General features: G+C 40.4%; 1 protein-coding gene across 1 annotated transcript; it reads left to right on the top strand.

Annotated features, from left to right (window-relative positions):
- The first annotated feature begins 1,457 nt into the window (after positions 1 to 1,457).
- LOC307116998 (chymotrypsin-like protease CTRL-1) lies at positions 1,458 to 20,052 on the top strand. Its single transcript, XM_079801635.1, has 6 exons — positions 1,458 to 1,555; positions 1,878 to 1,898; positions 2,410 to 2,572; positions 2,678 to 2,952; positions 18,697 to 18,845; positions 19,433 to 20,052. The coding sequence occupies exons 1-6, from the start codon at positions 1,507 to 1,509 to the stop codon at positions 19,739 to 19,741; spliced, it is 966 nt and encodes a 321-aa protein (XP_079657761.1). The 5' UTR covers positions 1,458 to 1,506; the 3' UTR covers positions 19,742 to 20,052.
- Positions 20,053 to 20,813: the final 761 nt, after the last annotated feature.

Genomic DNA, 20,813 nt, shown 5'->3' with positions numbered 1-20,813 from the left:
TATAGTATTACAGTTCGTCTCTTTCATTTTCTTGTGCTTTGATATAATTCTGCAACTGTCAGGTGTTGTTATTTGACATCCATTTGTGGCTTGTACATGTAAACATAATAATAATAATGAATAAACTGTGGCAAGATGTGAAGGGGGAGGAGAATTTATATGTGCGTCACGTTTAGTTGATAAAACACTTCCGCAAAGGATACACCTGTGTATCCTCGCTCATGACTCCTCAGGAAGCCTCCTCACTCCTCGATCCTTGCCTCCTGGCGGTGCAATTAGAGAATTGAGATGTCCTACAAGATGGTTGAGCTCGGTCATTTTCTGGGTCATAGGATGGAGGACGGAGGAGCGAGGAAACGAGGAGGGATATTGAGAAGCACCCTGAGTAATCTGGCTCATTTAACTTACAATGAAGAGAACAGGAAATGGCAGGCATATCTTGCTGTAAACTTTGCATAACATACTAATGTCATCATCTTTACCTCAAACTGTAAAACACTATGTATATAACGTTTTCAGTTTATATACTATTACATTGGAACCTAGATATAACAATTTATAAATTTGTAATACCACAAGTGATGGTCCAAAATAAAATAAATTGTTACTGGCTATTTTCTTGTAAAACATACTCCAGTAATATTTGTTTTATTTACTTTTATGCTTTGAAAATAAATGTTTTAAAGTGTAATGACACTTGAGTGGTTCTCTGTGAGATCGTAGAATCTCATTCTGTAAAATCCAGTCGTTTACAGATTACATCTAACAGACATTTTTATCCAAAACCATTTATAAATTAGAATACACACAGAAGCAATTAAACAAAGCCAGTAGAGGATATAATACAACTAGAGCTATGTCCCATTTAGATGTAATTACAGAGTAAATAAATCAAAGGAAATCTTTTGGAAATGTCCAAACCAGACACAAGCATGACAGAACATCACTGTAACTGCATTCTTTAACTATTTCAAAAACTTTTTATACAATATCATGCAAATGTACTCACATTAACATTTGACTAGGCAAACACACATATACTCATGCAAACTTACCCTCCATACTCATGGCTAAAGCTTAGCAAGATCACTGACAATGTGGCATCAAATTGCATTGATATAGTGTGTATCTAAACTAATAGTGAAGGAAATATAAATTACAAAATGTGTTATACAGTTTTTATATACATTTTTGCTCAAATTATAAATTATCTCAGTTGTGGCTTCATTTCCATCACAACAAATGATTTAGACTCTATTAATTGTATGTAATTTTTTATTTATTTTATTTTGTCAATAAATAAAGTTAATGCACTTGGTCAACAAGGTGGCAACAATGTCAGTAAAGAGCATACACTAATGTAAAGAACCTTTATCTCTAAGAAAGAACGAGAGAAGTCAAACAAAATTTTATTATGAACAGTTTGTGTACTTTGACCAGAAAGACACGTCAAACAGGACATTTAAAGAGAGTGAAAGAAAGAAACCTCTTCACTTCCCTTCAGCCATGGAGTTGTCAGTGATCTTGCTCAGCTTTATAGCCATGAGTATGGAGGGTAAGTTTGATCATGAGTATATGTGTGTTTGCCTAGTCAGATGTTAATGTGAGTACATTTTCATGATATTTTTTAAGTTCCCATTTTTTGAAATAGTTAAAGAATGCAGTTAAAATGATGTTCTGTCATTTTTATGAGATTCAATACAAAAACAAAAACAACAATTCTTAATCACTATTTTGTTTTTCCAGTGTGAATATCAAAACATTAAAAGAGGAAAATGCATACTTGAAAAGTTATTATTAGCGTCTCATGTCTTTCTTCCATTCTGTTGAACTCCCAAATGTTTAATTTGTTTGCTTTTTTGCTCTTTTCTACGCAGGCTCAAATGCACAGACATACGGTAAGAGCAGCACAGAATAAATCATGCACAAATTAAATTGTGGTAGGGCTGCACAATTTGGGGAAAAACTAAAATTATTAGTTTGTTATTATTAAAACAACTGCTATTTATATATATATATATATATATATATATATATATATATATATATATATATATATATATATATATATATATATATATATATATATATATATATATATATATATATATTAATTATTATATAATTATTAAATTTTATTTTACATTACATCTGTACAATTACAATACTAATATGTATTGCTTAATTTCTTAATTGTCAAACGTCAAACTTTTATTTTGACGCAAAACCACAGGGAGTCTTTCTCTTTTGTTGATAAGTGCTTTAATTACTATTTGGGAAGATGACAATGAACTGTTCACGACACGTATAAGAACACTGTGAAACACGCGACCATACATATATTTAAATCACATTTATTTCGATCAATAGCACAGCCCTAATTTGTAATCTATAATTTATTGTCTGCAGATTGTGGTGTAGCTCCCCTGAATACACGTATTGTGGGTGGTATAGATGCTCCTGCAGGTAACTGGCCCTGGCAGGTCAGTATACATTACGATGGCAGACACATCTGTGGAGGAACCCTGATCCACAACCAGTGGGTGATGACGGCTGCTCACTGCATCGTTTCGTAAGGGCCGCTTTATAACTTTTAAATCTTTCGCAGCTTAACTTTTAAACTATGTTTCCATAAGGTAATTTACTGAAACTTCTTTTTCTAACTCTTTTACAACAGTACTAACATCAGCCATTGGACATTGTACTTGGGAAGACAAAACCAGAGCATGTTGCCTCCCAACGCAAATGAAGTGGAAGTCAGTATTCAGTCCATCATCGTCCATCCAAAGTACAACGACTCTCTTTTGAATAATGACATCTCCCTGATGAAACTGAGTCAACCTGTGAACTTCACTCAATACATTCGTCCGGTCTGTCTGGCATCTAAAGGAAGTGTCTTTCACGATGCCACAACCTGCTGGGCTACGGGTTGGGGAAACATTGGCAAAAACCGTGAGTGTCCTAAAACTTGTAATTCATGACTTAAAGATATGTATTTGATGCAGTGTTTGTTTAGTTTTATTATATTTATATTAGTTATGTTTTTATTAGTCATTTATTCGTTTTTATTTTTTAATATTGCTATTTAGTTTTAATGAATTGATTTTAATATCCAGATTTTGAAATTATATGACAGTCTGAGAACACCAGTGAATTTATCCAGGGGACATTTCACCCCAAATGCAGGGCCGGCTCTATCTCTTTGGTTGCCCTAGGCGAGATTGAGTTTTGCGCCCCCCTGTTAATTGTTAAGCCCACCGGCAACTATAGTTGCCACAGTGTATAGTTGTCATTTTCCTTCTGTAAGTATTTTTCTAGATATTATCCATGTTTTATAACTTAATGACACACCAGCAGAAAACCAAATAAAGGATTTCAAGAATTGTTTTTTTTTTTTAACTTCCTTCCTGTCACATGAGACTGCCAACTTCCTACCCCTACTTCCAGGGAGCATTACGAAGGCAAACCCTCCCAAAGAAAGGTTATCTTCATGTTACTAATAAGTATTTTTTGTTGACATATATATATATATATATATATATATATATATATATATCAACATAATCATGAAGGTCTCTAGAATCATCCAAACAAAACAAATCTTACAACAGATCTTTAGTTTTTAGTATACTTAGTCAAAAGTCCAAGCGGTAACCAAATATTGAGGACCCTTCATCCAGTTTGGAATGGATGCATTTCAATCTAATCGGTCAAGGACCCTAAATCATTTTATGACTAGTAGCTTACAACCATTGGAAATTCAGACAAGTAATGAGTTTACATTTACATTATTATATGAAATCATCTACTACAGTCAGCAATTGAATACTATGGGACTATTGATTTTATTTTTTTTGTAAGATGTAATTTTTTCATCAATCTATTTATTTATTTTCATCTAACTTTTTGATACACAATGCCCTGTTAGGGCAACTTAATGGCTGCACTTTGTTCTGCACTATGTTCCACCACTTTAAGACTTTATTTGTTGTTTGTGGTGCTTTCATAATCAAACGATTATAAGATAGAAGCAGCTTTTTTGAGTTTGATTGAATGATCTTCGACTTTTACATAACAAATTTGATTATGAATAGAGATTGATCTGTTGAAAGCAGTTATTTTGAGTTAGATTTTAAATGTTCTCCTCTTATTTATATTTGACATTGAAGGCGTGCATACAACATATTTGCCCACCGGCAACTACAGTTGCCACAGATTCAAATACGATTTTCAAGAAAAAAATACAAAAACCTGGGGAAAATAAATGCAGAACATGCCATTCAGAAAAAAATGGGCTCAAATGGGTTAAGTATTTATAAAAACTATACAAACAAAAATGCTCTTATAGTTACTCCAAGACTTAAAAAGCTAATTATGACTTAAATGATACACTCTAATAAATTGCACTTACAAAAATGCTACAAAGAAAGTTGGAGGATATTTAACAAATTATGACTCAAACAATGGATGAACAAACAAAAATACTTTTATAGTCACTCGAACACTTAATCAAGCAAATTAAGACTTGAAGGATCAACTGTAATAAATTGTTCATACACAAATGCTAGAAAGAATGTTCAAGGATATTTACCAAATATTAACTCCATAAACTGTGCAAAAACTCTCTTAAGCACCTGTAAAGACACTTAAGCAAATTATGACCCATAAACTGGATTAACTATACCCTCTACAAACAAAAGTGCTATTATGGATACACTGTACTTACCACTACAAAATTAAAATATATAAGTTCTTGTAGCTCTATCCCTATCTCAAATAATAAAAGATGAACAGTTGTTTCTGGCATTTCTATTCACCTTCAAAATTGACGCAGCATTAAAATTTGGCTCGTCTGGACTTCCTTATTGTCAGTGAAATGCGTAGTAATATGTAGAAAACGAAATAGCTAGCTAGTGATAGCTTAGTGACAACAATGAAACGTCCAATACCATCCAATATTAGTTGATAATATTGATAATACGAAGTAAATTCATTTCGTTTGACACCTTTATGGCTGAGATGAGAAGACTTACCTCTATACTGGGCTTTCTTTTTATCGTCTGCCTTTCTCTTTTTCCGTCCCTGTGCACTCGAGGCTTTAGACCGCTTCATTTTTGATGAACGCGCCAGTGATGAGCACTTGCCTGACCTAACGCCTGAACGCCTGTGCTCGACAATACTCACCATCAATTCAATCTAATAATCAGGTCAAGTAATTAAACCTGTGGCTGAGGGGGCGCCCAAGGATGATCATGTTTAATAAACATTATGTTTTATTTAGCTTGTTCTAATTCTTGCTTAAAGGGTAACTAAACCCTAAACCAACTTTTTTTAGTTAATGATCTGTAATACTGGGGCATTATTAATGCTGTTCGTTGATTCGAGTAAATGTTTTGACATTTGAGTATAAAGTGTTTTAATTCTATAAAATATGGTGTAAAACCGCCAAAGTGCTGTCCTCTTAAGGTTGAACGGTGGCTACTGCAGTTGAATTTTCCTATTGGACGTTGTGGTACATCGTGACGTAGGATGGTACTTCCAACGGCTCACTATCCGCGCCCCTGGCACGAGCTCACCACGCCCTCAGAAATGTTTTCCCCAATCACATGATGAGAACGGCTTCACTCCAGTATGAACTGTCAGGTTCATGAAGTAGAAACATTATGAATGAAACTGACTTGACACTTGCTTTAACATTGTATTGAAGAAAATACGGTTAAATAATGCAGTTGTCAGTACACGTCAGGCTTTTCTTGCGATATTAATGCCGCCCGTCATGTGTACAGATAATTTTCATACATGAGACGCGCTTTCAAACCCTGACACGCAAGTGGTTGCCGCGGACGCGGTAACGAACAACAATACTGTAACGTGCTGGCGTATATAGTTTAACTTATTTGAGGAAATCTGTTTATAATAGGCTTTTAGGTCTGAACAGCTCTGCTGTTTCACTAGCATCGTCGGCATCGGGAGTTAACGCAGTTTGAGCCAGCGGCTCGCATTGATAAGGCTCTGGGTCTGTGTCTACAGACAATTCACCCTCCTCCAATTCAGGTGAAGGTAGGAGAAATGACCGCTCTGTTGCAAAGCTGGCGTCACTCCAGTCATTCTCCATCTTTGCGACTCGCGAGTCAGACAGCTGTCAATCAATCCGTCACTGCGGGTCTCAGGTGCACGCCCTCCGCTCAGCGCCGCCCTCGGTTCGTCCCCTCTGTCTCCGCTGGTGTCTGTCCACTTTTCCAGCATTTTTCAAAATTTGCCAGTGGGTGGAGTTAAGCTCTGAGCAGGGGTTTAGTTACCCTTTAATGGGAAGTAAGTTTAAGGGCGCCACTAGAGGGCGCCTGCGCCCCCAACACATTTGTCGCCCTAGGCAACCGCCTAGCTTGCCTATAGCAAACGTCATTCTCAATAAACCCGTCTCCGGCGTGATGCCTCTGATCTTTCGAATATTCCGATCTTGTTACGTAATGTCACGTACGATTGAAACAAAATAGGAGTGAGGACTCAGGTGCAGAGGAAAGTGATATTTATTTAACAAAAGAAATAAAACACAAAACAAAACCCCAAATGGGGCAAAACATAATCAAACTCATAAACAGAAACAAACTCAAAGCATACCAAACACGGGGAACCGAGAGACGTAGACATGACAACGACTCGACGAAGACTGAACACACAAAGGAACTATTAAAGGGGACAAATAAAGCAGGGAAAACAGGGAACACAGGTGGGGCAAATAAAACCAATAACGAGATAACAAGGGGGGTGGGATCTAGACAGAGACAGGAAAATTACAAAACACCACATGTGCTACACAAGACAGGACAGGCATGTGACATTACCCCCTCCTTAAGGAGCGGCTACCAGACGCTCCACTAGGGACGGGAGGGACAGACCAGGGAGGGACGGGAGGGACAGACCAGGGAGGGACAGACCAGGGAGGGAAGGGAGTGACAGACCAGGGAGGGACGGGAGGGACGGGAGGGACAGGGGAAACAAAGAGTTCAGGCGGCCAGGATGGGCCGCAGAGTTCAGGAGGCCAGGGCGGGCCGCAGAATTCAGGCGGCCAGGGCGGCTCGCAGAATTCAGGCGGCCAGGGTGGCTCGCAGAGTTCAGGCGGCCAAGGCGGCGCGGGCAGAGCAGGGCACCAGGGCGGCGTGGGCAGAGCAGGGAGCCAGGGCGGCGCGGTAAGAGCAGGGCGCCTGGGCAGCGCGGGCAGAGCAGGGCGTCTGGGTGGCGCAGACAGAGCAGTGCGCCTGGGCGATGCAGTCTGAGCAGGGACCACCGGAACAGTCGCGGAGGAAGCCTTCCTTCTCCTCCTCCTCCTCCTCCTCCGCTTCGAGACTACCAGAACAGGGTCCACCGGAACTGAGTCCACCGGAAGACAATCTACCGGAACTGGGACCACCGGAACTGGGACCACCGGAACCAGGTCCACTGGAACACGGCCCACCGGAACACAATCCACCGGACCACGATCCACCGGACCTGGATCCACCGGAACCGAGACCACTGGAACTGGATCCACCAGAACACGGACCACCGGAAGACGATCTACCGGAACTGGAACCACCGGAACTGGGTCCACTGGAGCAGGGACCACCGGAACCCGAGGAGACAGAGGAACCCTTTCCTCTCCTCCTTTGTGTGCGCTGATGAGTCAATGCTTCAATTCTAGCTGCTTCTGAAGAGGCTGCAGCTTCATCTGCCTTCCGAACAATAAGGTCCACAAATGTCCAAAAATCCAAGTGGTCGATTCCCCTCATGTACCATATTCTGAGGGGCTCATCAAGAGCATAATTAAAAAGGTCCTTAAGAGCACCATCCTTGAGCCCAGCTCCTCAGCCGCGCTGCAAAAGTCCCTAGCAAACTGCTTTGGCCCCGCCCCCTGTTGGCGGAGTAAAGACAATGCTCTGAACTTTATGCGTTCAAACTGAGGGCAGGTTTCTGTAGGCATGGGTGGCTGGTATTTACCCTTCCTCTGCTGAGTCCTCGGCATGGTCGGATCGTTTTGTTACGTAATGTCACGTACGATTGAAACAAAATAGGAGTGAGGACTCAGGTGAAGAGGAAAGTGATATTTATTTAACAAAAGAAATAAAACACAAAACAAAACCCCAAATGGGGCAAAACATAATCAAACTCATAAACAGAAACAAACTCAAAGCATACCAAACACGGGGAACCGGGAGACGTAGACATGACAACGATCCGACGAAGACTGAACACACAAAGGGGTCAAATCAACTATTAAAGGGGACAAATCAAGCAGGGAAATGAGGGAACACAGGTGGGGCAAATAAAACCAATAACGAGATAACAAGGGGGGTGGGATCTAGACAGAGACAGGAAAATTACAAAACACCACATGTGCTACACAAGACAGGACAGGAATGTCACAGATCTAATATGACCTCTGACCTGTAAAGTTGCCAGAATAATAATCATACACTGTTTGTTAATTGGCCAGAGGAGAACTGGCACCCCGACTGAGCTTGGTTTCTCCCAAGGTTTATTTTTCTCCATTATGCTCCTGATGGAGTTCAGTCAGGTCCACTTAAGTCAAAGACACCATAGACAAACATTTAGTCAACTTTTTATTGCATATTTTGCAAAGATTTACATTTGGCGGTATGGCTCTGTTGTAAATTCCCCATCCTTTTCATGAGCTCCATGAAAAGCCAAGACAGGGAACAGCAGCAGATTCTGGGGACAACCTCCCATTTTAAACTGGGAGGGCAGAGCAAATCCCCCATTTAGAACAGAGTATGCATCAATGACAACAGAATGACATGATTAAGTTAAGCAGTTTAAGGAGGAGCTGGGTTGTAAAGCAGCGTGCAGCAGAAGCGTCCAAGCAGGCAGATTGAAGTGAAGCTATGCTTAAGTAAGGCGCCCTGTTAGAGAGAAGCCAATTGAGTGCATAGGATCAGCTGAATCGGATCAGCTGAAAGGGGTGGAGTTAGAATGTCCCAATCAGCTGATAGCGGAGCTTGACTACGTGGCCTGCCAGAACTAACGCTGGATGCTTGATTTCAGTCAGGTCCACTTAAGTCAAAGACACCATAGACAAACATTTAGTCAACTTTTTATTGCATATTTTGCAAAGATTTACATTTGGCGGTATGGCTCTGTTGTAAATTCCACATCCTTTTCATGAGCTCCATGAAAAGCCAAGACAGGGAACAGCAGCAGATTCTGGGGACAACCTCCCATTTTAAACTGGAAGGGCAGAGCAAATCCCCCAACAGACCATACCAGGCTGAACTTCAATCTTCCAGCTGATTGAAGAGACAGCAGAGGATACAAAAGCAATTTCATCTATGTGAAGCTAGCACGAGGAATGCAGCTACCGTTAATGATACGAGTAAATGAATGGTAAATAGGCGATATGGCTCTGTTCTAAATTCCCCTTCGTTATCATGGTGAGCTCCATGAAATCCAAAACAGGGAACAGCAGCAGCTTCTAGGGGCAATCCTCCTATTTAATAGACTGGAGAGTAGCGCAAAATCCCCCAACAGACCATACCGGCCAATCCTCCCTGGCTCTTCCTTCAAATCGAAGAACAAAAAAAAACGTTCTGAGATGGCCGTCTACTGATTTTAATTGTAAAGATCTAATCGATCTACGTGAAACTAGCATGATGAATGTAACCAGCTAATAATAGAAGTAATTTATATTTATATATAAATGGAGCAGCACTCATAGGTTTCTAATGGATGGCTCGAGCATCGGGCCAGATAAAACGATCATAAGCGGCTGAAGAGAAATCGCCTCATGGCCTTCAATGTAGAGACAAGAGTGGAGGAAGTTGCAGTTGTAGCAGCCTCTATGCACAGATAATGAGCCATATAACGCTCTGAGGGAAGCTTGCAGTATGCATAGTAGGCGGAGACAGGAGGCAAACCAGGATCTGGACACAAGCTTTCCCTGCTCCAAGGCAAATAATGGATCCTGCTGAACAGCTTGTGGATGGCTCCTCAGTTAGGCTAACATAGATGACATAAAGCAGAGTCAGATTCAGAGATAAAAAGCCGTTCATCCCCTTTTCCTATCAGTTTAGTGTACTTAGGATTATGCTGAAGTGCTAGCAATAAATTGATACATAAGACATGTGAGGTCCTGTGACCGCGAGTAAAAATTAGCAATATATCAGGAAAAAAATACCTCTATCAGGTTTAAACTACCGCTTTAATAATATCAAATTCCCATAGTGCCTATAGCTTTAAGAAAAGCATATTCCCAATAGTGCCTATAGCTTTAAGGAAAAGCATATTTCCGAATTTCCAATAGCTACTATAGCTTGAAGTAAGCTTTTCCAATTTTATTTATTTAATTTAATTTAATTTATTTCCTGAGTCTAAGGGTGAATGAGTAATCTGTGCGATTTCCAATTTACTTATAGCTTTAAACAAGCGATTGCCAATATATTTATAGCTTTAAACAAGCATGTTCCCAGTATCAACTATAGCTATAACAACAAGCACTTCCAATATTAATTATAGCTTTAAGAATACACACTTCCAATATTAATTATAGCTTTAAGAACAAGCATTTGCAATATTAATTATAGCTTTAATAACAGCACTTCCAATATGAATTATAGCTTTACGAATGAGCACTTCCAATATTAATTATATTAATTATAGCTTTAAGAACAAGCACTTCCGATATTAACTATAGCTTTAAGAACAAGCACTCCCAATATTAATTAAAGCCTTAATATCAAGCACTTCCAATATTAATTATAGCTCTACGAATGAGCACTTCCAATATTAATATAGCTTTAAGAACAAGTACTTCCGATATTATTTATATTCATTATAGCTTTAATAACAAGCACTTCCAACATTAATTATAGCTTTAAGAACAAGCATTTCCAATATTAATTATAGCTTTAATAACAAGCACTTCCAATATTAATTATAGCTTTGAGAACAAGCACTTCCAATATTAATTATAGCTTTAAGAACAAGCACTTCCGACATTAATTATAGCTTTAAGAACAAGCATTTCCAATATTAATTATAGCTTTAATAACAAGCACTTCCAATATTAATTATAGCTTTAATAACAAGCACCTCAAATATTAATTATAGCTTTAAGAACAAGCACTTCCAATATTAATTATAGCTTTAAGAACAAGCACTTCTGTAATTAATTATATCTTTAAGAACAAGCAATTCCGATATTAATTATATCTTTAATAACAAGCACGTCCGACATCAATTATAGCTTTAAGAACAAGCATTTCCAATATTATAGGTTTAAGAACATGTGCGTTCTCAATCTCAACGATAGCTTAAGACAATATTTCCAATAGCAACTTAAGCTTTAAGAATGAGCACTTCCAATATTATAGCTTTAAGACAAGCGCTTCCAATATTAGCTATAGCTTTAATAACAAGCACCTCAAATATTAATTATGCTTTAAGAACAAGCACTTCCAATATTAATTATAGCTTTAAGAACAAGCACTTCTGTAATTAATTATATCTTTAAGAACAAGCAATTCCGATATTAATTATATCTTTAATAACAAGCACGTCCGACATCAATTATAGCTTTAAGAACAAGCATTTCCAATATTATAGGTTTAAGAACATGTGCGTTCTCAATCTCAACGATAGCTTAAGACAATATTTCCAAAAGCAACTTTAGCTTTAAGAATGAGCACTTCCAATATTATAGCTTTAAGACAAGCGCTTCCAATATTAGCTATAGCTTTAAGAACAAGCACTTCCGATATTAGCTATAGCTTTAAGAACAAACACTTCCGATATGAATTATAGCTTTAATAACAAGCATTCCAATATTAGCTATAGCTTTAAGAAAAGGCGCTTCCAATATTAATTATAGCTTTAATAACAAGCATTCCAATATTAGCTATATAGCTTTAAGAACAAGCGCTTCCAATATTAATTATAGCTTTAATAACAAGCATTCCAATATTAGCTATAGCTTTAAGAACAAGCGCTTCCAATATTAATTATAGCTTTAATAACAAGCATTCAAATATTAGCTATAGCTTTTAGAACAAGCGCTTACAATATTAATTATAGCTTTAATAACAAGCATTCCAATATTAGCTATAGCTTTAAGAACAAGCGCTTCCAATATTAAGTATAGATTTAATAACAAGCATTTCCAATATAATTATAGCTTTAAGACAATATTTCCAATAGCAACTTTAGCTTAAAACGAGTTACAAATTAACAAATACCAATTATAGAGACAAGAACAATCCAGAAGCCTTGCATTTTACTGAAAACGACTAAGCTTAAGCAATGCAGATACCATCAATTACATTGCCAATGACCTTATAGTTTTAAACAGTGTTAAAAATAAACGTAGCTTCGTGAAGATAGAGAGATGAATGAATGTGAAATTGCCAGCTGAAACATAGGCTTGATATACTTAATTTGTGGAGTGCAGATTTCTCTGAAATTGTTCTTGAGTCAGTCACATAACGTTATTAGTATAACGTCAGAGAATCCATGAAAATAATGCAGCGATGCAAACTCCAAATTAGACAGTTTATGAACCATGCCACGAAAACGGGAGTTCAACTTTACAACCTGAATGAATGTGAGGTGAACCGTGTGGGGGCGAATTGCTCTCGCTATATTTCGCACTTGCACAATTATCTTGTATTAAAACAAAACATGCATTTGAGCAGTGAGTGATTTTAACTAATAAATACCTCTCTGACGGCCACCTCTCAGGATCACGTTTGTGACGATCGGCCGCCGCCCATCGCTGCTAAACACGCCGCAAATGGAACATCCGACATATCCCAGAGCCCGAGACACAGAACCCAGTGAAACGTTTGCCAAATGGTAAAATAACAGGCTCATCAAGCGGGGTTGCGTTCGTTGAGAAAATAGCTTGTAACGTTAGAACTTGAACCGCCACACTCGGGTAAGCTGGAAAAAAAAAAATTCTTACGAGACAGCAGTTAGTCTAGTAATAAGCTGACGAAAGTATCTAACACATGGTCATAATTGTTGCTGCTCCCATGAAATAGTATATGTCCTGGTATAATTCTGCTGAAAATGCAGCTGCTCGCGTTCGTCCTACGTAAGTATGTAAATATTGAATACATTTGCAAAAATAATGCTCTCATTGCGTGATTGAATCATTAACCAACACATAGCCTACTTATCTCTCTCAAAACAAACATAGAATTGCTGTTGCTCCGTTTGATATATGAATACAAAGTGAAAGGCAATTGCACTTTAAAGAGCCTTGTGTATGCACAACATGCATAGATGATAAAGCAGACTGCACAAAATGCATAGATGATAAAGCATAGGAAAACCATAAATTCTTATCCTGATTGCAAAGCAGCGTGCAGCAGAAGCGTCCAAGCAGGCAGATTGAAGTGAAGCTATGCTTAAAGGTCCTGTTCTTCGTGATCCCATTTTTCAAACTTTAGTTAGTGTGTAATGTTGCTGTTAGAGCATAAATAATACCTGTAAAATTATAAAGCTCAAAGTTCAATGCCAAGCGAGATATTTTATTTAACAGAAGTTCCCTTTCAAAGCCTACAGCGAACGGCCGGTTAGGACTACATCCCTGTACATCCTGCTTTAATTACGTCAGTAGAACAGTTTGTTGACTAACCTCCGCCCACAAGAATACGCAAAAAAAAGGGGGCGTGGTCTTGTTGCTCCCGCGTGGAGAAGAGGAAGGGTTGCGTTTGTATAGTGTTTGTCGCCATGTCGTCGAGACGCTGTTATTTTCATCCCGGAGTCAAATCACCTTTGTTTGGCTTTCCCAGGGACGCTGTACTTAGAGATCATTGAGCGCATGCATCCCCGTTATGGTAAGAGGCGTGACCTTTCCGGTAACGTGCGCTCTGCGTGCGTTAAGCTGCTGTCGAATCACAACACGGGAACCGCTGGCACAATCAGAACTCGTTACGTGTTTCTGAAGGAGGGACTTCATAGAACAGGGAAATCTTTCAAGCCGTTTTGAGGACAGTGAAAACAGCGGTATACAGATAAGTAAATTGTGTGAAAAATACTGTGTTTTTTTTACACGTGAAACATGAACACATGTTATATTGCACACTGTAAACACAATCAAAGCTTAAAAAAAACACGAAAAATGGGACCTTTAAGTAAGGCGCCCTGTTAGAGAGAAGCCAATTGAGTGCATAGGATCAGCTGAATCGGATCAGCTGACAGGGGCGGAGTTAGAATTTCCCAATCAGCTGATAGCGGAGCTTGACTACGTGGCCTGCCAGAACTAACGCTGGATGCTTGATTTTTGGTTCCTTGCCACTGTCGCCTTTGGTTTGGCTTGCTCAGTTGGGGACACAAAATTTTCAACTTAAATATCCAAATAAATCTAATTACTAAAATAAATTAACTGTATCAACTAAATTACTGATCTGCCCACATTGTCACTGTATGATAATTGAAATGAGCTGATGACATCACCGTTTTCTCTGGAGCGGCTGTACAGCCGAACCAAATTCTGTTACATTATTTTCCTGTTTTACAATGTGAAGCTGCTTTGAAACAATCTGCATTGTAAAAAGTGCTATTTAAATAAAGTTGACTTCACTTGATTACTGTAATAAAAATGCAAAGTATTTATAGATTTATTATACCCACTTTCTTGCTGATTGAAAACTAACTAATGGCAGAGACTTAAAAAGCATAAAGCTGCAAGATTTGCAGATTTGGGCGAAGCGCGGGTATAAATACGGTAATGTGGATGCAAGGAACATTCAACTTTATGCTTCAGAGCCGAGCGGTTCGTCTGTTCCTGCTCTAATCCAGTCATCTGAGGGAGTGAATTCAACGAGTGTCGATGGTCACAATCTCACAAAGAGTATTTCCTGCTGTTCTCACACAGCCCTAAGAGAGCTTGATGCTTGATTCAATTCGTTTTTACTGTTCATACAGGCTAAAAGAGTGAGTGCACACTGAAGGCTGCACAATTTCTTGCCAGTTTTGCCATGGCCATTTCCCCTGTGCGCTTCAGAACTACAGAGAGAGATAAATTTCCCTAATTTCCCCAGTGATAAATTTCACAGACACTGCTTCGCTGTTTTAGGTTAAAGATGTCATTCCACCTGTGTGTTTCTGGATGCGGTTGTTTCCTGGTGCCAGATGACAGTCACGATTGTTGCCTTACGTGTCTAGGTATCAAGCACGCTGAGGTAGCTTTGGATGAGTCATGTACCCACTGTGGGAAGATGACCATCTCGGTGTTGTGGTCGAGACTCAAGTACCTCAGACGAGGTGGAGTCCCCTTACCTATGCCCCGATCTAGTTTCTCTTTTGGGTATCAGAAGAGGGCTACTCCAGTGAATAACCAGGGTGACTTGAGGATCACAGTGAGGGGCAACCCACTGAGTCAGTCTCCGTGGGACTCCTTTAGCACACCGCAAGCTATGGAGCTTCTGGATGAGTGTTCTGGTCCTTCCCATGGGGGGTCAGTCATTTAATTTGGGGCTCCACCGGATGACCAGATGTTGATTGCTGCATTGGAGGGTGAGCTAGAGTCCTCCGGGGATGAAGACTCAACTGCATTACCCCCTCCAAGCAGAGTGGTGTTGCCCGAGCCTGACCCAGAGCTGACAGCTATCCTTTTTTCCAAGCCACCAAGAGAGTCAGGCTCGAGTGGAGGCCTCCATAGGCTCCCGAACCCTCGAGGTAGGACGATTGGTGTCTCATGGCTTGTGCTGGTTTTCAGCGCCCCGCCTCGGTAATTCTTTGTACCCAAGAAAGGCGGTGGGTTACGGCCAATCTTGGACCTGTGAGTTTTGAATTTAGCCCTTCACAGGCTCCCGTTCAAGATGTTAACGCAGAAACGCATATTCGGATGCATTCGTCCCCAGGATTGGTTTGCAGTGATTGACCTGAAAGACTCGTACTTTCATGTCTCAATCCACCCTTGACACAGACCGTTCCTATGCTTTGCGTTCAAGGGATGGGCATATCAGTACAAAGTCCTCCCCTTCGGGCTGTCCCTGTTGCCTCGCATCTTCATGAGAGAACACATAGTTTGCACCCTCAACTATCTCAACGACTGGCTCATATTGGCATTTGTGCGAACACAGGGACATGGTGCTCAAACACCTCAGCCAGCTGGGGCTTCGGATCAACTGGGAAAAAAGTAAACTGTGCAGAGGATCTCTTTTCTCGGTATGTAGTTGGACCGGACAACACGCCTCACAGAGAAATGTGTTCAGTCTGCGTTGAGTCCAATCGTTGCTACGATGCAAGCACATACTGGTCTGTATGGACAGCACTGCTCACTTGCTGTGCCATCACCCTCCTAAGGGCCAGATACATATGCCATCTTACTCTCAGGTGAGTTCCCCTGCTGGTGAACTCTGTTGAGTCCTCCAACACATCTCGGCAGTCAGACGTGGCGGAGTGGTACTCAGCAATCGTCACCAGCCTGGTTCCTCAGTGAAAAACCTGAATGTGCCTTGCATCCGCGTCCATATTTATACCTGAACTGCGGGGGGAACACGAGATACAAATCTGTATTGGCTCGTTTAGTTTACACTCAAAGGTGATTGGCAAGATCCCAATTCATCGGTACGTTCCGGCGTGATGTCTCCGGTCCCTCCTACAGGGAACGAGGGTTACATACATACGTGTGGCGAGCAGCGAGGCTGAGGGAACGTGAGAGTCAAGTCAAGTCAACTTTATTTATATAGCGCTTTTAACAATGTAGATTGTTTCAAAGCAGCTTTACAGTGTTAAACAGGAAAATAATGCAGCATAATTTTATTCAGCTGTATAGCCATTCTGGAAAAAATTCAAGTATCATACAGTGACAGTGTGGGCTTTAGATCAATAATTTGATCAGTAATTTAGTTTAAATGGTTATTTTAGTTTATTATTTAGATGTATTTCGATGTTTAGTTGAAAAATTTTATGTCCCCAACTGAGCACGCCAAGCCAGAGGCAAAAGAGTGGGACGAGACGCGGTCATTATGGATGATGAGCGCCAGCTGCGTGCCGCATCGGCTTCATGTCTCACGGAGGAGTGACGGGAGTATAAAGGAGGAGCGACAACAGTGAAGGACGAGAGAGGACCAGGCCTGGATTTTAAGTTGTGTTTTGTTTATGTTTGGTTGTGTGTGTGTTTGGCAGTCGTCCGTGAGGGGCTGTCGCTTTTACTTTCATTTTGTGTTTGTTATTTTATTAAAAGTTGTTGAACGTTCACCGGTTCCCGCCTCCTTCTTCCCACATGAACTAACTCTGTTACATTGGTGCCGAGGAAGGAAGGACATGCTGTCGAAGAGCCCTCGCTGCTGAGGGGGATCAGGGTGCTGAGGAGTTCAGGCAGTGCGGAAGAGAGAAGACCGCGAGTGGCTGCCTGAGGCGGTGGTGCTGGAGCGAGTGAAGATCCGGTGGGACCGAGAGCTCACTGCCCCTGGGTCGAGGCGGGGTGGCTGCCGTCCAAGAGGGAGCGGAGGAGTCACCAGCGTTTGCCCTGAGCCAGAGCCTGCTGCTGTCCGCCATGTTGGGGAGGAGCAGGGAGCGCGGGACTCGCTGCCGGCTGCCCTCAGTAGGAGGAGCCACCGCCGGCCACCAGGGGCGGAGGAGGCTCGAGCCGTCCACCAAGCGTCCAGTGCCATTGCATGGCACCGCGAGGAAGAGCCTCTCGGCTGGCTGAGGACTGAGCGGCAGTGTGTCCGGGAACTGGAACCAGAATTTTTTTTCTCTTTTCTTTGCTCCTCTCTCCACTCTCTCGTCTCTGTCGCTCCTTGTGCTCCCGGCTTCGTTCTCTCACCTCTCTGTCCTTACCCCCAAGTGCCGCGGCCGCCGTGATTGCCCCCTCAGGAGTACCCCCCGGCCTGTGAAGGGCATTGGGGGTATGTGGAGAGCAGCGAGGCTGAGGGATCATGAGAGAGGGATGAGGCCGCGGTCATTATGGATGATGAGCGCCAGCTGCGTGCCGCATCGGCCTCGTGTCTCACGGAGGAGTGACGGGATTATAAAGGAGGAGCGACGACAGTGAAGGACGAGAGAGGACCAGGCCTGGATTTTAAGTTCCGTGAGGAGCTGCCGCTTTTACTTTCATTTTGTGTTTGTTATTTGATTAAAAGTATTTGAACGTTCGCCGGTTCCTGCCTCCTTCTTCCCACACAAACTAACTCTGTTACAGTACGTAACCAAGATGTTTTAAAGTATACCATGTAGCCATGGTGACAGAGGTAATCCTCTTATCAGAGCGAATGTAACAACATCAAAACTCTCCCAAATAAATAAATAACAAAAGGAGAGAAAAAGATGGTCATCTGCAAAAATATATCTTATACAGAAACAGAAATATACTTTGAAATGAACAGACTTTCAAATGCACCATACATGCACTACAGTAGCTGGACTTTCTTGTTTTCATTGACAAAAGTGATGTAAACATGCACGGTCAAACAATGGAAAAATTTTCCAGGAAGTCTGTGTGAAAGCTTTAAAAAAAAATTTTAATTAAAGTAATTACAGTGAGATTTACAGTATGTATTTTGAATTCTGTGGTGAAATAAGACATTGACTTTTTTGTCTATGGCTTTCTATATAAGTAGTTTTTCTAATTCAGTATCTTCTTTTTTATATCTAATTTTCTTCTCTTACATTGTGTTCCCATTTCACATGAACAACGCTAAAAAAGTTAGTTAGATGTCATTAACACACAAACACCGTCTCTGTGTATGACAGAGGATTTGCCGGCTCCCCAGACTCTGCAGGAGGTGGAAATCCCAGTTGTGGGCAGCTCACAATGTAGCTGCCAGTATAAGCCAGTACGTGGTGTTACAATCACACCACAGATGATTTGTGCAGGGAGAACGGGAAAAGGAACCTGCCAGGTGAGTCAAACAAAAAAGGAAAATTCTGTCATAAATTTTTTAAGGGATATTCTGGGCACTCTTTTTTATATATTCATATATTTTTATATAATAAACAAAGACTGGACCTGTCAAGCTTTAAAATGACAAAAAGCATAATACATATCTTGAAAGTTGGCCATATGATATTAATTACAAGTTATAAAGTTGTGTAGTAAATTGGCTTTTTGAGCCATACGATAGAAATTGCGTTTGGAACAGACCAAAAGTTTAAACTATTCCTCTCAATCTTATTATAAGTTGGCATGAAACTGAATTTGCGATAGTAATGATTGGATGTTTGGATGATTGGATGTTTGGATGTCTATTGGTCGATCACATGTGGGTTGTTCCACCTTTGTGCAATTAAACACGACATCAGAGATGGAAAATGATAAGGCACATGAATTAAAAAAATACAAAATGATGCAAGCGGATAAATAATTTCTAATAAATACTGCAATATTTCATAAAAAAAAGAAATATAAGATTTCATGGTGATTGAACAACCCTGCTGTTGCATTTAGACTTGTCTTGATTCTCTATCTGCTCTCTGCTTCCCTCTGCAGGGAGATTCTGGAGGTCCATTACAGTGCAAACAGGGATCTGTGTGGGTCCAGGCTGGGATCACGAGTTTTGGGACGAGCATTGGCTGTGCCATAGAAGGTTTCCCAGAGGTGTTTTCACGTGTCTCTGAGTTCAACACTTGGGTCACAGACAACGTGAAGGGAGCCACCATTGGCTTTGTGACCTTTAAATCCAACGGCACGGACGGCAGCTTTACATGCTCAGCCACAGTTCACTTCTCCCTCTACTCTAGTTTTATCATTCTCTTCACCGCACTCATCTCAAATTTCCTCACACTCATTGTCACTTAAAACTGACTCACAAATGCATGCATCAATGAGCTTACAGGTTAAGGGGAAAATTAATTTTGTGACAGAGAAAATACAGTGTGAAATTCTGAATGACTTGAAAAATATACTTACATGCTAATTTTCTGTTTAGTGCGAGTAGTTAGCCTTGGTAAATGCTGTAATGCAAAAAACATCTTTCTCCTCTGAAAGCTCTTTAAATGTATCTGTGTATTGTGATGGAATTTTTTTTTGCAAGCAACATATTAATTGCAAATATTTCATTGTATTATAGTAGATGCTATACAGAGGGTCATTAAAAGGATAGTTCACCCAAAAATGAAAATTCTGTCATTAATTACTCACCCTCATGTCGTTCCAAAGACTTTCATTCCTCTTCAGAACACAAATGAAGATCTTTTTGATTAAATCTGAGAGCTTTCTGTCTCTCCGTACGTCTCTCAGCACGTTTCAGCTTCTGCAAGAAGTTTGTTCTTGTGCGTCAAGCAGGTTCGGTTGAGCTTCTGTTAATGTTCACTGATCAATGTTCATATGTGAATAAAAGCCTAAATTAAATCTGGTCATCATATTGTTACAGTGCGTGTGCAGGCAGGCAGATGAAGACAGAATAATAAGGTTCCAACACAAAGTTTACTTATAATCCAAACAGGTAGCAGAAATACACACAATTAATATTAACCGTGACCATACAAAGAGTGACTGTGGTATAACTTAACATAATGGTGATACATATGTTAGCCTTGAGGTTATCTATAATCTTAATCCACATTTAGAAGATATAAGCATTCAAAACTTATGGTCTCTCACTTCCGCAAATACGGATCAATGATTTTGATCACATCACACATCACCCCGTCCCCTACATTATAAATAGATGCTGAAGCTGAAACCGGTCACTTGATCACACATTTACTATTTTCTACATGGTGAATGTCACAAAGTGCACTATAAAGGGGACTGGAAATGATTCAGTTTAAATATGCTTTCCATTGGGGCAAAGGAAATCTGGTTTTGCGTTAGTGACACGCAAACCGCCGCAGCTGCGGTCCAGAGACACAATAGCACAGAGTGGATC

This window comes from Gobio gobio (genome assembly GCF_949357685.1).
Source record: "Gobio gobio genome assembly, chromosome: 20".
Lineage (NCBI taxonomy): Eukaryota > Metazoa > Chordata > Actinopteri > Cypriniformes > Gobionidae > Gobio > Gobio gobio.
The sequence above is the reverse complement of the archived record's forward strand: the minus strand, read 5'-3'. Positions and strand labels throughout refer to the sequence as shown.

Bases quoted from the DNA above. Each gene is read 5' to 3' on its own strand.
- LOC307116998 (XM_079801635.1), top strand. From the start codon at position 1,507: ATGGAGTTGTCAGTGATCTTGCTCAGCTTTATAGCCATGAGTATGGAG. The intron at 1,556-1,877 runs GTAAGTTTGATC...TTTTCTACGCAG, and splicing joins TATAGCCATGAGTATGGAGG to GCTCAAATGCACAGACATAC. The intron at 2,953-18,696 runs GTGAGTGTCCTA...TGTGTATGACAG, and splicing joins GGGAAACATTGGCAAAAACC to AGGATTTGCCGGCTCCCCAG.